Source organism: Scatophagus argus, chromosome 5, assembly GCF_020382885.2.
Source record: "Scatophagus argus isolate fScaArg1 chromosome 5, fScaArg1.pri, whole genome shotgun sequence".
In the NCBI taxonomy this organism is placed as follows: domain Eukaryota; kingdom Metazoa; phylum Chordata; class Actinopteri; family Scatophagidae; genus Scatophagus; species Scatophagus argus.
The window spans coordinates 23,668,728-23,682,529 of NC_058497.1; the positions used below are offsets into that span (position 1 = coordinate 23,668,728).

At 42.0% G+C, this 13,802-nt stretch overlaps 1 protein-coding gene across 8 annotated transcripts in view; it reads left to right on the forward strand.

The window, feature by feature from the left end:
* The window catches only part of ryr1b (ryanodine receptor 1b (skeletal)), a 68,103-nt gene that overhangs the window by 13,690 nt on the left and 40,611 nt on the right, over window positions 1-13,802 (forward strand). For all 8 annotated transcript variants that reach the window (XM_046389837.1, XM_046389838.1, XM_046389840.1 and 5 more), the window contains exons 3-28: window positions 1,770-1,889; window positions 1,989-2,090; window positions 5,392-5,466; window positions 5,604-5,682; window positions 5,845-5,957; window positions 6,059-6,158; window positions 6,332-6,428; window positions 6,522-6,596; window positions 6,842-6,998; window positions 7,143-7,307; window positions 7,537-7,658; window positions 7,805-7,991; window positions 8,987-9,122; window positions 9,234-9,329; window positions 9,668-9,786; window positions 10,067-10,200; window positions 10,323-10,564; window positions 10,659-10,851; window positions 11,383-11,599; window positions 11,688-11,792; window positions 12,091-12,194; window positions 12,330-12,413; window positions 12,511-12,670; window positions 12,780-12,927; window positions 13,049-13,254; window positions 13,497-13,671. In XM_046389837.1, coding sequence (XP_046245793.1) covers window positions 1,770-1,889; window positions 1,989-2,090; window positions 5,392-5,466; window positions 5,604-5,682; window positions 5,845-5,957; window positions 6,059-6,158; window positions 6,332-6,428; window positions 6,522-6,596; window positions 6,842-6,998; window positions 7,143-7,307; window positions 7,537-7,658; window positions 7,805-7,991; window positions 8,987-9,122; window positions 9,234-9,329; window positions 9,668-9,786; window positions 10,067-10,200; window positions 10,323-10,564; window positions 10,659-10,851; window positions 11,383-11,599; window positions 11,688-11,792; window positions 12,091-12,194; window positions 12,330-12,413; window positions 12,511-12,670; window positions 12,780-12,927; window positions 13,049-13,254; window positions 13,497-13,671 — 3,511 coding nt within the window. The remainder of the gene's footprint in view (window positions 1-1,769; window positions 1,890-1,988; window positions 2,091-5,391; window positions 5,467-5,603; window positions 5,683-5,844; window positions 5,958-6,058; window positions 6,159-6,331; window positions 6,429-6,521; window positions 6,597-6,841; window positions 6,999-7,142; window positions 7,308-7,536; window positions 7,659-7,804; window positions 7,992-8,986; window positions 9,123-9,233; window positions 9,330-9,667; window positions 9,787-10,066; window positions 10,201-10,322; window positions 10,565-10,658; window positions 10,852-11,382; window positions 11,600-11,687; window positions 11,793-12,090; window positions 12,195-12,329; window positions 12,414-12,510; window positions 12,671-12,779; window positions 12,928-13,048; window positions 13,255-13,496; window positions 13,672-13,802) is intronic.

Here is a 13,802-nt window from a genome sequence, read left to right on the forward strand (position 1 = left end):
GAAGGAGAGAGGACACATCGCTCCACTTTCCAGAGTGCAAAGCAGGGAACATGAGGACAGGACAGAGGAGACATTTCAAGGCTGAGGGGAGATAGATGATAACCCAGCCAAAGGAAGAGGGGACACTCTTCAGCCAGTGAAACACTAGAGGCCTCTGGGTGTAAGAGAGGAGTGGATGTTGTGAGGTCACTGATCTGCATTACTTTCCATTTTTCCGTTGTGTGCCACAGACATCCAAACATGCTGCCCTCGACCTCGCTTTAAAGTGCGTGCCTAGTCCCCTAAGTCCTGACCGGTGGTGCTGAATCATAAGGGCAAAACAGCAAGCAGGTCAAGAGCAAGAAGACAGAATGATTCATTTGTTGTTAGATGAGAGGGGAAAAAAAGTCAGGAATCTGCCCAGAAGTGTAGAAGGGAATATCAGTCAGGTTAAGTGATAGATCTACTTGTATAATGACTGAGGAGGGGGAACAGCTGAGAATGTGTCAGTGTCAGGTGTGGGTTTCACAGGGGAGGGGGTGTTTATCACTGTATTTACACCAGTCTCTGGAGGGTCCATCTGCAGACATAGGAGCAACAAATTACTGCCTGTTAGCATTCTGCTTGTGAAATTGGTTTGTGTGCATCTATTGTGCCGGGCCTCACTGAGGGGAAGTGTTTGTCGGTCTTCTTAACTGGCCATTTTAAAGATCACATCAGTGTTTTTGCCAGTTTTTGCTTCTTAAACACAAATTATATGACTGCTGACCTTTTTGCAGAGCTTTGAATTTCAGATCTTTTAAAGCATTTTCCTACTTTGCATGCAGAGATGATGATGTCTGAGCAACTCTGTAACAGACTACACTATCAAACAAGTTTTTGTCTTTTAACTTTTATCTTAACAAATGTACAGGCTCATACAAAAGCAGTTTCTCACAATCATCACTTATCCCTGTAGAGGTGTGTGGTGGTGTCAGTATCTGCAGAGACTCTGCCTTCTGTCCGTGTTTCCTCCCGTGAGGTTGGGATTCTATAAGAACATAGTGACCAAGTTCGCTGTCTCTGTTCACTGCCTGTGTTGCAGGCAGGTCTGTTTGGTCTGTGTGGCCGAACAGAGGCACACACAGAGAGGATGAAACCTGCTCTTTCCAAATCTGGAGGGTTGTGCGGAGGTGTGAGCGTGTTTGTTTGTACTTTAGAACATAATTGCTATGAAACAATCAGAAAATAATGTTTTATTCCTCTGATTCACTGCTTTGTTTGTGCTACCCGCTGCTCTCTTTAGTCTTTCGCTGTCTAACTCGACCTCTGCCTCACTCTCTCACTTGTCCGTTGAGTTGCAGAGGAGTGGCTTACTTTGAATTGTGTGTTTACAAAATGAAAAATTCAGCAATTTTTTCCTGTAAGTGCACGTAACATACACGTTCAATAAACTCCTGGTTGCACATAAAATTAACATTTTTCATTGTGTGCTGAACAGCAAGTGCCTATTTTGTATTTTATTCCATAGTCTACTGTATGCAAATCTTCCTCTACTGTGCAAGTCACTTTGGTGAAGAAAAGGTCAGTACTGTACACAACAATGCCTGCATCAAGTGCCAAGTCAAGCCACTTTTATTCAAGAATTGCTATAAAAGCACAAAACCGTGTGCACTAAAATATGAGAAAGCAGTCACAGCTGGGACAGAAAGCAGCAAAAGTCAGATCTAAGGGACAGAAGAGTGTGATTCAAAGCCCAAATTAGCTGAGTTTAAAATGAGTGATGATGTTTGATTGTGTTTTGGGTGCAGGATGACCAGGTTGTTCTGCAGTGCACTGCCTCTGTGCTGAAGGAGCAAATTAAGCTATGTCTGTCCTGCGAGGGCTTCGGGAACCGTCTCTGCTTCCTGGAAACCACATCCAATGCTCAGGTAAGATGCTGATAGTGCTCCCCTCTTTGTTGCATGTGCTGTATGCAACCTTGTCTTTAACAGCCCTGTTTTACCTCCGTGCTGTTAATATGTTTGCAGAATGTTCCCCCAGACCTGGCCATATGTACCTTCATTCTGGAGCAGTCCCTGTCAGTCCGAGCTCTGCAGGAGATGCTGGCCAACACGGTGGAGATGACCGAGGTAGGACTCAAAAACAGAAGTAAAGAAATGCTAGGGGGTTGTGGGAGTGTAGGTGCTTCAGATAAGTATGGCTCGTAAAAGAGAAATGGTAGAGAGGTGGACTTCGGGAGAAAGATTTTCCCCCTTCCTTTCTGACAGATGAAAATGTATTGATTTTTCTTACAACGGATTCTGCTGCATCGATCCTCATTCCTTCTCTCTGTTACAGGGCTGAATTTTAAAATTTTAATTGGGAATGCTGATATATATTTGAGATATAGAGTCTCATTTTGTTGACAGTTTGATTAGAATTCTCATTATGTTTTACTGGGAGGAATATTGTGAAATATTTGGGAATGTGTATGTTTGCTGTCTTACTCAAATAAGAAAATTAACCCATGTAATCTTTACGTCCAGTATCTAGACAACACTTTAGGTCTTTTTCTTGACACAAGTTTTATCTCAGAAGTCCTGTTTTTGGAGTTTCTTGAAAATATTTTGTTTCAGAGGCTGTTTTCCTCTGCATCTGCTAAGAAGGTTCTAGATCCTTTTCCCAGTTTTGGATTCGCTGTTTATTAAAATACAAATTTGGGAAATAAGCATATTTCCCAAAGATATTTATTTTATCAGATTGAATCTGTTTTTTCAAGCTTTGAAACCCATGTTTATAGCACATTTTTATTCCTTTATTATAATATATATATATGTCTATATATAATTATTATATATATTGTCTATACAAGATATACAAGATCATTTTGTGGGACTTTTTTGTTTACAGATAGATCACAGATTGGACCTTTAAACATAAATGCAATAGTTCTTATTTGGCTTTCAAGTTCACCATAAGGCACACTGTACATCACAATCCTTCAGTCTACATGAGCACAACAGATGGAGTTAGTCTTTGCTTTTATTTTATTATGGTTTTTTTTTTTTTTTTTTTGCTTGTTATCTGACACCCACTCCCCTCCCCTCCCCTTCTTGCTTTCTGCCAAGCAGGCAGTCGATTTGGACAAATGGGTATGTTTGTTAACATGTCTTAACTCCTGTGTGTCCCAACCAGCCTGGCAACTGTCCACCTTCCTGTCCTGTTGCCCACCGGATGTCCTATTGAGTGCAGTTGTGCTTTATCATTCACATGTCTCAGTTCATACTTGTTTATATCAAGATGGTGCACGCCTGTCATTAATTTTCAGCTACAGAAACTGACAGGTTTCTTGTCTTTAGGTTAATCTTTTGTGCTGAGTTGCTCTTAATTAAATACTACAGAGTTGCTGATACAAATGTAATAGAAACAATGGAATAATTCGATCAAATTGGCTAAATCTGCTGTTTGAGAGCTAGTTATGAGGCTGTCGTGAATAGCACATTCCTGGAAAGTACCCCTGCATTTAGTATGACTCAATTATCTACCCTGCAATTACAAGCAGATCCAGCAAAAGCGTCAGTCTAGCAACACATCATTCATTTGCATTTCATGCGTAAATATCACCAGCTCAGTCGTCCGTATCCCCTTACATTGTCTTGCTTGATGTTGTTCTTTTTGTTTCAGTACATTAAAACAAATTTCTGTTCCTGTTTTTATACAAAACATGTTTTCATACTTCTGCAAAAACTGAATTAGACAAGCCCCATCTAACTTTGCTTATCTGACAGACATGGAAGTTCACACAATATATGAAGGTTTCATATGGCTAAAACTTTGTTGTTTGGCGATGTAGTTTTCTTTTCCAGTAGATAACTAGTCAAACACAGGTGATACATATCACATCATACTGATATATTTGGGGCCATCTGACAGTCGTGGTTCTGATATTTTGAAATCCTGTGAATCAGCATCAGCATGCAACAATCATACAGAAATCTTCAATGCATTTATCAAGCTGTAACACTAAAACATCATATTAATAAAACCAAGATGAAATAACAAATATTTTGATAACTTAACTGCATGAATCTCAGGTTTGCTATCAAAACAGCGAGCACATTTAAAAGTATAGACAAACAATAAGGATAGAAAACCCCAGAGTTTCGTCTTTTTGTGAAAGGCAGATAAAAGAAACAGGTTCTTCATTAGTCTGGCACAGGCTAATGAAACTTAAGTTGGCTTTAAGAGAGACTCACTATTTGCAGAATTTAATTGGTTGCATTATTGGGTCTAGTTTTGGCTGCCCCTGGTCTCACAGGGGTTGGAAGATGTGGATGAGCCAGGCCTTTCTAATGCTGAGCAGGAGGATGAGAATAGCATGGCATGCAGCCCAGCAGAGGGTCCCACCCACCTCTGTCAGGGGCGTTTGGGGAAACTGGACACCCCCAGAGCTCTGGACTTCCCCACCCTCTTAAACCACACAGCTATACGTGTGTCTGCCTGTACTTGTGAGGGACCTCATTAACATAATGCATTATCCAGACCGTAATCCTGACTGTTAACAACTAAATGGGTGACCCCAACTCTTACCGTAAACCTGATTCTAACTTTAGAAAAACACATTCCCACCTGCCATAACCAGACCTGCTGCTAATGAGGACCAGGGCAAATGACACATAACTCCCACTTGACATACTTGCCCCTGACTCATCCTAGTGGATTATGGGTGTTTAACCCTACAGAAAGGCTTAGCCTTATCCCCCCTTTGGTTGAGCTAAATGGTTGTTTTGGCTAATCTGTCAATAACTGTTGCAGTAATTGTGTTTTCTTGTTGCATCCTTGCTGGATGTTGAGAAAAGGTAGGATGGATCAATGTTATGTTTGACGTTGTGTCAGACTTAATCTGTCGTGACTGGAGTCAGCGTTTTGAATTTGTTTTGCATTGTGTCAAACTTTGTCGGTCACATCATTGTGATACCTCGCCATGATTGTTGATTAATAAATTTGCCCATAAATTACTGAAGTGTTCTTTTCAGGGGTGTTTCTTTGTTGTTTTACAATACAACGATGAACATTCTGCACAAACTCAACTTATAAATTGTTACTCAGCCCATCTGTTTTGTCAGTCTCAGTCCTGTATCCTGTGTCTAACATAAAACTACAATAGATTTTTTTTTATATCCCGAAACTTACTGTAATATTAATCTAAATATCACACAGCAGTGTTACGTTTGATATGCAATGCTACCTACAATACAGAATTAAAAATTACAGCCTCGGCAAATAAAAGTGACCCAGTGATCAACAGTTTGGACTCTTAATTTTGTTCCTCTGACCTCTGAACCCTCTAAAAAAATCCTTGTCTTTCTCCCAGTCTGGTCAAAGTATATGTGAATCGTAAGTCTTGTGACGCTAGTCTATTAAATATTTCTCCTTCTTCTTCGGCTTCAGTCGTCCCAAGGTGGAGGTCATCGTACCTTACTGTACGGTCACGCCATCCTTCTGAGACACAACCACTCAGGCATGGTAAGACTGCATCCATGATAAGCTATTTAAACAAAGATGGCTTAATTCTAGTTTGATTACCGTAATTTACATTCATGTTTGTATGTGAATTTTGGCAAAGCTCTGGTCACGTCCCGAATAAAAAAATTTTTCTTCAGTACCTGAGCTGTTTGACCACATCTCGATCACTCACGGACAAACTGGCATTTGACGTGGGCTTGCAAGAAGATTCCACCGGTAAAACCAAACTTTGAAATCCTTTGAAATCATGCATTTAACTTATTACTGAAACTCAGTATCCTCTAGTGGAATTGTTAAATTGTTTTCTGTGAGTCTAACCCAGTTATTGAATTTTGCTGTTGGCCAGTCAGTGTCAAGTTGTTGTTGTTCTTTTTACAGGTGAGGCATGTTGGTGGACCATTCATCCAGCTTCTAAACAAAGATCAGAAGGTGAAAAGGTCAGGGTGGGTGATGACCTCATCCTTGTCAGTGTGTCCTCTGAGAGATACCTGGTAAGATTCCCATACTCCATCTGTGTGGCTGTTACACAAGGAGGATTTATGCTTGGATGCGATGTGCTAAACTCCACCCTGTTCTTGTCCTTTGTCCTCAGCACCTGTCCTACGCCAGTGGAGATCTGATGGTTGATGCCTCCTTCATGCAGACACTGTGGAACATGAACCCAATTAGTTCAGGATGTGAACTAGCTGAGGGTACAAACCTGCTTCACACATTTTGATCTGAAACCACCAGTGCTGTGTATCCCTGGAAACATTTCACACACACACTTCATGTACAGATGATCCGCACAAAAACATAACTTAACATATGCTGTACACAAAAGAATCATTTATTGGATTTATACATATATGCCTGTTTTTTTCAGGTTTTTTGACGGGAGGTCATGTTCTCAGGCTGTTCCACGGCCACATGGACGAGTGTCTGGCCATCGCCACGCCAGAGGAAGGAGAGGAAAAGCGCAGGTAAGAGGAAACAGAGCTGGTGTGAAGAGCAAAATAACCTGTTAATCTGATACCACATGACAGCAATGTGTCTCCGCCCTGACTCTGCTGCAGGATGGCTCACTATGAAGGCGGCGCCGTGTGCAGTCAGGCTCGATCTCTGTGGAGGTTGGAGCCTCTCAGAATCAGGTGATTGTTCCCTCAAGGCATCTACATTGACTATGAAGTTTGTGCCAGATACTATATTGTTGTATTTTCAATTCAAACTTCTTACGTCACCAGTAACAGTTTTAAATGTTTAAAGCATTATTAGCAGTTAGTTAGGTGTGGGAAGAGGAAAGAAGATGATGACATTCAGCAGAAGTCCCTCGTCGTAATCGAACTGATTACATGCACATTGTGGTTACATGTTATTTTCCAATTTCTGCCTGTAGTTGGAGCGGCAGCCATATGAAGTGGGGCCAGTCTTTCCGTATTCGCCACATCACCACAGGGCGGTACCTGTGTCTGGATGAGGAGAAGGGTCTGTTGGTGGTGGATCCAGAGAGGGCCAACACCAAACTATCTGCTTTCTGCTTCCGCGCTTCAAAGGTCAGAATTAACATTTTGAGCTTCTTTGCACTCTCATCTTCGGTTTCTCTCTGCCTTCTGTCTGTTGTTATTAAGATTTATTATCTCATTGACCTCTTTATGACTTTCTCCCACCTCTTCTTTCTTTGTGCTTTCCCTGAGCAGGAGAAGGTGGACGTGGCTCAGAAGCGTGATGTTGAGGGGATGGGAATTCCAGAGATAAAATATGGAGAGTCCATGTGCTTCGTCCAGCATGTGTCCACAGGACTGTGGCTCACATATGCCGCCCTGGATGCCAAAGCTGCCCGTTTGGGCATGATGAAGAGAAAGGTTAGCTTGTATCCAGGGGATTAAATAAGATAAAAACTGTCTACTGATCTGTGTGATATAATGATTTGGAAAAGAGTCATGTTTTATCTTTCCCAGTATCTCAAGTACAATATGAACATACTTGTATACCTGTTATATGGCGCCAACACCAGAAACAAATCTTGTAGGAGAAGTACAGAGAGAATTGTGGGTATTATGTCTAATATAATTATGTTGTCCATGTGCACAGGTCATTCTGCATCAGGAGGGTCATATGGATGATGCCTTAACTGTGTCTCGCTCCCAGACTGAAGAGTCTCAGGCGGCTCGAATGATTTATAGCACTATGGGCCTCTTCAGACAGTTCATCAAGTAAGTATGGATATTTTCAAAGATTGTTGACCGATAAATTGATAAAAATAACAAAGTTTAATGGTTGAAATTATACTCCCATTTATTTACGGTACTACGATATGTGATATTTTATATCTGTTGCTGATTTCTTGGTGCTCTCCCAGGGGTTTGGACTCTCTGAAAGGGAAGAACAAGTCACCAGGGGCTGTGTCTCTTCCTCTAGAGGGGGTCATCCTCTCTCTTCAGGATCTCATCTTCTACTTCCGTCCTCCAGAGGAGGAACTGGAGCACGAGGAGAAGCAGACCAAACTCCGCTCCCTCCGCAACCGGCAGAACCTCTTCCAAGAGGAGGTAATCTGCATGCTGCCTGCACAGCCTCACAAATCCTCAGACCTTCCATATCTATTGATTTTTACAGTCTGTTCCTGTAACTAAAATAAATTGGCTATGCAAAAAGGAACTTGCACTTTTGACATCATTGAGTATTTTATGCCCTCATGCAGGGTTGTTATCTCATTTCTCTTTTTTCTGTAACATCATACATAAAAAAAAACATGCACTCATACTTCACTACACTTTCCTCATGACACCATTGTACTTACATTTAATCCCTGGAGGCCTACCATCACCTCCACCACAGATGGTCTAACTTAAATATATAAAACCTAAAGTCAAAGGGATAGTTCATGTTTTTTAAAGTATGGTCAGGTAATGAACTTATCCATAGCTGGTGTAACATCAACAGTAGGTGCCGGTTGTAACTACCCCAGTTTGGAGAAGCAGACAGGAGTGCTGGCAGGGAAGCCGAGCAATGAACTTCTGTGCACAGGGTCAGCGTCTGATAAAGGGCCAACCTAAAAAGTCAATATCAGTTCAGTTTCCCATCGGAAAGGGCTGTCTGACGCCAAGCTAATGCTGTGAAAATATTCTAAATGTAGCATACAGCTGATATTGATCTTTTTGGGGCCTTGTTTAGGTGGCTAAAATATGTTTTGCTGCTGACCCTGTGCTGCAGTACAGTGCTTAACGTCCGTGTTGGTACTTCTATGTGGTTCTCCAAAGTGGGGTTGTGCCAGCCACCATCTGATGTAGATAATACATTGATGATGAATAAGTATCTCATACAGCCCCGCTTCAAAACAACTAAGCAAATTTTTTCCTCTTTAACCAAACCCCAAGTCTTAATAGTAAGTATTTCTTTCTTATACCCAGATGGAAGGTGAGTGTTCTCAAGGTGCTTATATCACTATGTTCTTTTCTTTTTCTTTTTCAATTTCAAGGCACATTGTATTTACTGCATTTGTGAGGACCTTAACTGATATAATAGGAATCGTTTATTTTCTCAGGGAATGATCACCATCGTCCTGGAGTGCATCGACCGCCTCAACGTGTACAACACTGCTGCCCATTTTTCTGAATTTGCTGGGGAGGAAGCTGCAGAGTCCTGGAAAGAGATCGTCAACCTCCTTTATGAGCTGCTGGGTAGAATAATTACTATAAACTCTTAAAGCACAGAGCGCATATTAAACGCCATCTGCGCTGAATCTGTAACAAACTGTAAAATTATTTAACTGTCTTGTGTCTGGTTAACAGCTTCTCTGATCAGGGGGAACCGCTCTAATTGCGCTTTGTTCTGCGACAACCTGGACTGGCTGGTCAGCAAGCTGGACCGTCTGGAGGCCTCTTCAGGTATCAGATGTGCCTCAATTATTCACTGACCCATCCTGTAAACTAGAGCTAATTTTTTAAAATTGGCTAATTAGTTTTAAGGGTTGGTTGGACATGCTGAGATGATGAGATCCTCAGACACGAATCCCAGTGTCGAAAACTAAAAATGATTTCAGCAGAAATCTTTGGATAACTTTGTTTTGATAGGAAGTGTTTAAGCCATTGTATATATTTTGATTATGATTATGGGTATGAATAATATGTCTTAATTTGCATTCTTTGTTACTTCACTCATGGATGAAATTACTCTTCTTTAAAATGCTAAGAATCTATTACATTCCTCCTCTCTATACATTTAGGTATTCTTGAGGTGCTGTACTGTGTTCTAATTGAGAGCCCCGAGGTTCTGAACATCATCCAGGAGAACCACATTAAATCCATCATCTCTCTCCTGGACAAGCATGGAAGGAACCACAAGGTTTGTCTTTTCTCACTGCCAAGAATGTAATGGGAGAGTAGCATTAGCTGACTGCAAATTAATTGGCTTCAGCTGGCACGGTTGTTGTCTTTACCAGATACGTTTGCAGGAGGTGATTTAGAATGTTACAGCATCCTGAAAATGTATTTGACTCATAACACTTCCACAACACTTCCTGTGTTTGTAATTTAATGAGCTGTCGTAGCCAGTGGATGAAATGAATCGTCTCCTGTGCTTTGCCACGTTTGAACACGGAGGTGATAGTTATGTCTGTCCTCAGGTCCTGGATGTCTTGCGCTCTCTTTGTGTGTGTAATGGTGTAGCTGTGAGGTCCAACCAGAACCTCATCACTGAAAACCTGCTCCCCGGTCGTGATCTTTTGCTGCAGACCAACATTGTAAACTATGTCACCAGGTACTTCTACAATTACTGTTAAGTTGTTTGTCAGGTACAGGGTCAGTTTTTTAACTTGTGTGTGTTATTAACTCCTTGTCAAATGGCTGTTAGTGTTGACTTCTTTTCACCTCTGTGCTCAGTGTACGACCCAACATCTTCCTTGGGACATGTGAGGGGTCTACGCAGTATAAGAAGTGGTACTATGAGATGATGGTAGACTATGTAGAACCCTTTGTGACGGCCCAGGCTAGTCACCTGCGAGTGGGATGGGCCATGACCGAGGGCTATAGCCCTTACCCTGGTGGAGGAGAAGGCTGGGGAGGCAACGGTGTGGGAGATGACCTGTACTCCTATGGCTTTGATGGACATCATTTATGGTCAGGTAAGACAACTCCCCTGACTAATTTATGATACTGTACTCCATGATGCCGTATGTCTTGACGTATGACTTGCTGGCTCTCTGCTCTGCTGTTCAGGTACTGTGCCCCGCCAGGTGGCCTCGCCCAATGCGCACACCTTGGCTGCAGACGATGTTGTCAGCTGCTGTCTGGATCTGAGCGTGCCCAGTATCTCCTTCCGTATTAACGGCCACCCAGTTCAGGGCATGTTTGAAAACTTCAATGTGGACGGCCTCTTCTTCCCCGTCATCAGCTTCTCCGCGGGAGTCAAGTAAGTCCAAAATAAAGTACATTACTTTTTTTTCCTTGGTTGCTTGTTAAAATCAAAATTATGTGATTTTTTGCAGGTTTGTGCCCTATTAATGTTGGAATACGCATACAGAATGGCAAACTAATAAAAAATGATTAGAGCTGTCTTAATATTTCAATTGACTTATTAAGCTTCAAAGAGTTCTGTATTTTACATGACTTTTTCCAGTTGTATTTCTATAAATCCATTATACTATAGAACATTATTATACATTATACACTATAATCCCTCTGAAACCCGTAGCATCTTGTCCCCCAAAAGAGATTTTAAAGCTGCTGTGTGTAATGATCCTTCACAGTGCTGAGATGGAGCTAATGGTGAGTTGACTGATGGGAGCAGAGAGGGAAACACAGGCTCAGGAATTTAATCAATGCTTTCTTAATTATGAGTCTAAGATCAAGATCAAGGTGTTGTTGCCACAAAGGCCTTAAGAAATACATGAAGATCTCACTGTCAAATGGATAAAGCCTGGGAGTGTTTCTGTCACCTCAGGGCTCGGTTCCTCCTTGGTGGTCGTCATGGAGACTTCAAGTTCATGCCTCCACCCGGCTATGCCCCGTGCTACGAGGCTCTGCTTCCTAGAGAGAGGATGCGTATTGAACCCATCAAGGAGTACAAGCACGACTTCAGTGGCGTGCGCAACCTGCTGGGCCCCACCCTGTCCCTCACACACACCTCATTCACCCCCTGCCCTGTGGACACGGTTCAGGTAAAAGCCCAAAACCTAAAACCAGTCTTTGTTTGTGTCATAAAAGTATCTGCTAGATATTTTTTTTGCTGACATCTGTGCTGTACAGATTGTGTTGCCACCCCACTTGGAGCGCATCCGAGAGAAGCTGGCAGAGAATATTCACGAGCTCTGGGCTGTCACCCGTATTGAGCAAGGATGGACCTACGGGACTGTGAGTATGGAGACAGAAGCAACAGTATAGATCAGATTCAGATGATCTGGAGCTTTTGAGTAATGTGAGAGTGATAATTCATAACACTTTGATGTATTTATTTTGCAATGAAATCTGAATGTAATTGTTTAGTACGTGACTCATCATTTCCTCATAAAAGGTGCTTGTTCTGTCTTGATAACAGAAGTGTGCATATAGTGTGTATCTACCTGATGTACGTTACACAAAGACAGAGTCTGTTGAGGCAAATAAAGTGTAAATTGATCGGAGAATAACCTACCATCTTCTTCCTCCACAGTTCAGGGATGACAACAAGAAACTCCATCCTTGTCTGGTAGATTTCCAGAGTCTCCCTGAACCAGAGAGGAACTACAACCTGCAGATGTCTGGCGAAACTCTCAAGTGAGTTTTTACCTGAGGTTCTGCAGAGGTCTCAGTTTGAGAGATGCGAGTTTCAGAAGACAAATTTTCTATCCTTTTACACATTTGCTGATGTCTGTGTCCTTATCAATTATCATCATTATCATTATCAAACAGAACGCTTCTGGCACTGGGTTGCCACGTTGGTATGGGTGATGAGAAAGCGGAGGAGAATCTCAAGAAGATCAAGCTGCCAAAGACGTATGACAGCAAAGGACTTTCTGGCCGTATAAACAAACTTTCTATATATATCTTTTATGTATATCTGAATGCCTGAGTGTCTGTGTCTGTCCTCCAGCTACGTGATGACCAATGGATACAAGCCTGCCCCTCTTGACCTCAGCCATGTCAAACTGACACCAAACCAGAATCAGCTCGTGGAAAAACTGGCAGAAAATGGCCATAATGTTTGGGCAAGGGATCGAGTACGGCAAGGATGGACCTACAGTATTGTCCAGGTAATCATTTCCAATTCTAATCCTTCCAATCCTTAAAAAACTTTTTTTGTCCATAAGCTGTATAATTTTCTCAAGTTTTATATCAAGTTGTATTCTCTTATGCTCCCAGGACATCTTAAATAAGCGAAACCCTCGTCTGGTACCTTACAACTTACTGGATGAGAGAACTAAGAAAACCAACCGAGACAGTGTAAACAACGCTGTCCGCACCCTCATTGGTTATGGCTACAACATTGAGCCTCCTGATCAGGAGAGCAGTAAGTCAGCTCACCTCATGACAATGTGTGCTGAATGAATGCAGAACATCATGCAAAATTCTCCTCCAATATCTCTGTCTTTTTCAATCTTACCTGTCATCTTTTCCCTCTCTCCGTGCAGCCGGCCATGGCCTTGAAAACACCCGCGGGGACAAGGTACGAATCTTCAGGGCAGAGAAGTCGTACGCCATCACTCAAGGGAAGTGGTACTTTGAGTTTGAGGCGGTAACCACGGGGGAGATGAGAGTGGGCTGGGCGCGTCCGAATGTCCGCTCTGACACTGAGCTGGGAGCAGATGAACTGGCCTACGTCTTTAATGGCAACAAGGTCAGTCTGCATCTTTAAGGTTCATCTTAATTAAAATCAGTGTGAGTCCAATTTCAATCGAGTCAACATTCAGTCAGTCGGCACTAAGACAAGTCTGAATCTAAAGTACAAGACAAGTTTAAGTGATCATAAGAAATTACTGGAGTTTGCTACAGGTCGTCACAGATGTCTGTATTTTAATTGTTTTGATGGATACTTTAAGATGTATTTCACAGATGATTTACTCATCTAAACCTTTTCAGGCTCAAAGATGGCATATTGGGAATGAACCCTTCGGTCGCCAGTGGCAGTCTGGTGATGTTGTTGGCTGTATGATTGATCTGACTGAGATGAACATCATGTTCACGCTCAACGGGGAAATGTTGATTAGTGACTCAGGCTCGGAGATGGCTTTCAAAGACATTGAAATTGGGGACGGTAAGAGTTAATGGTCATTGGTCATAAGTTATTTGGTTAAAATGCACTGGTTGCCATAAATTGTGACTTCACAGCGTGTATAAAATATTAGGTGAACTTCACAGAAATTAGACAGTACTTTCACCATTTGC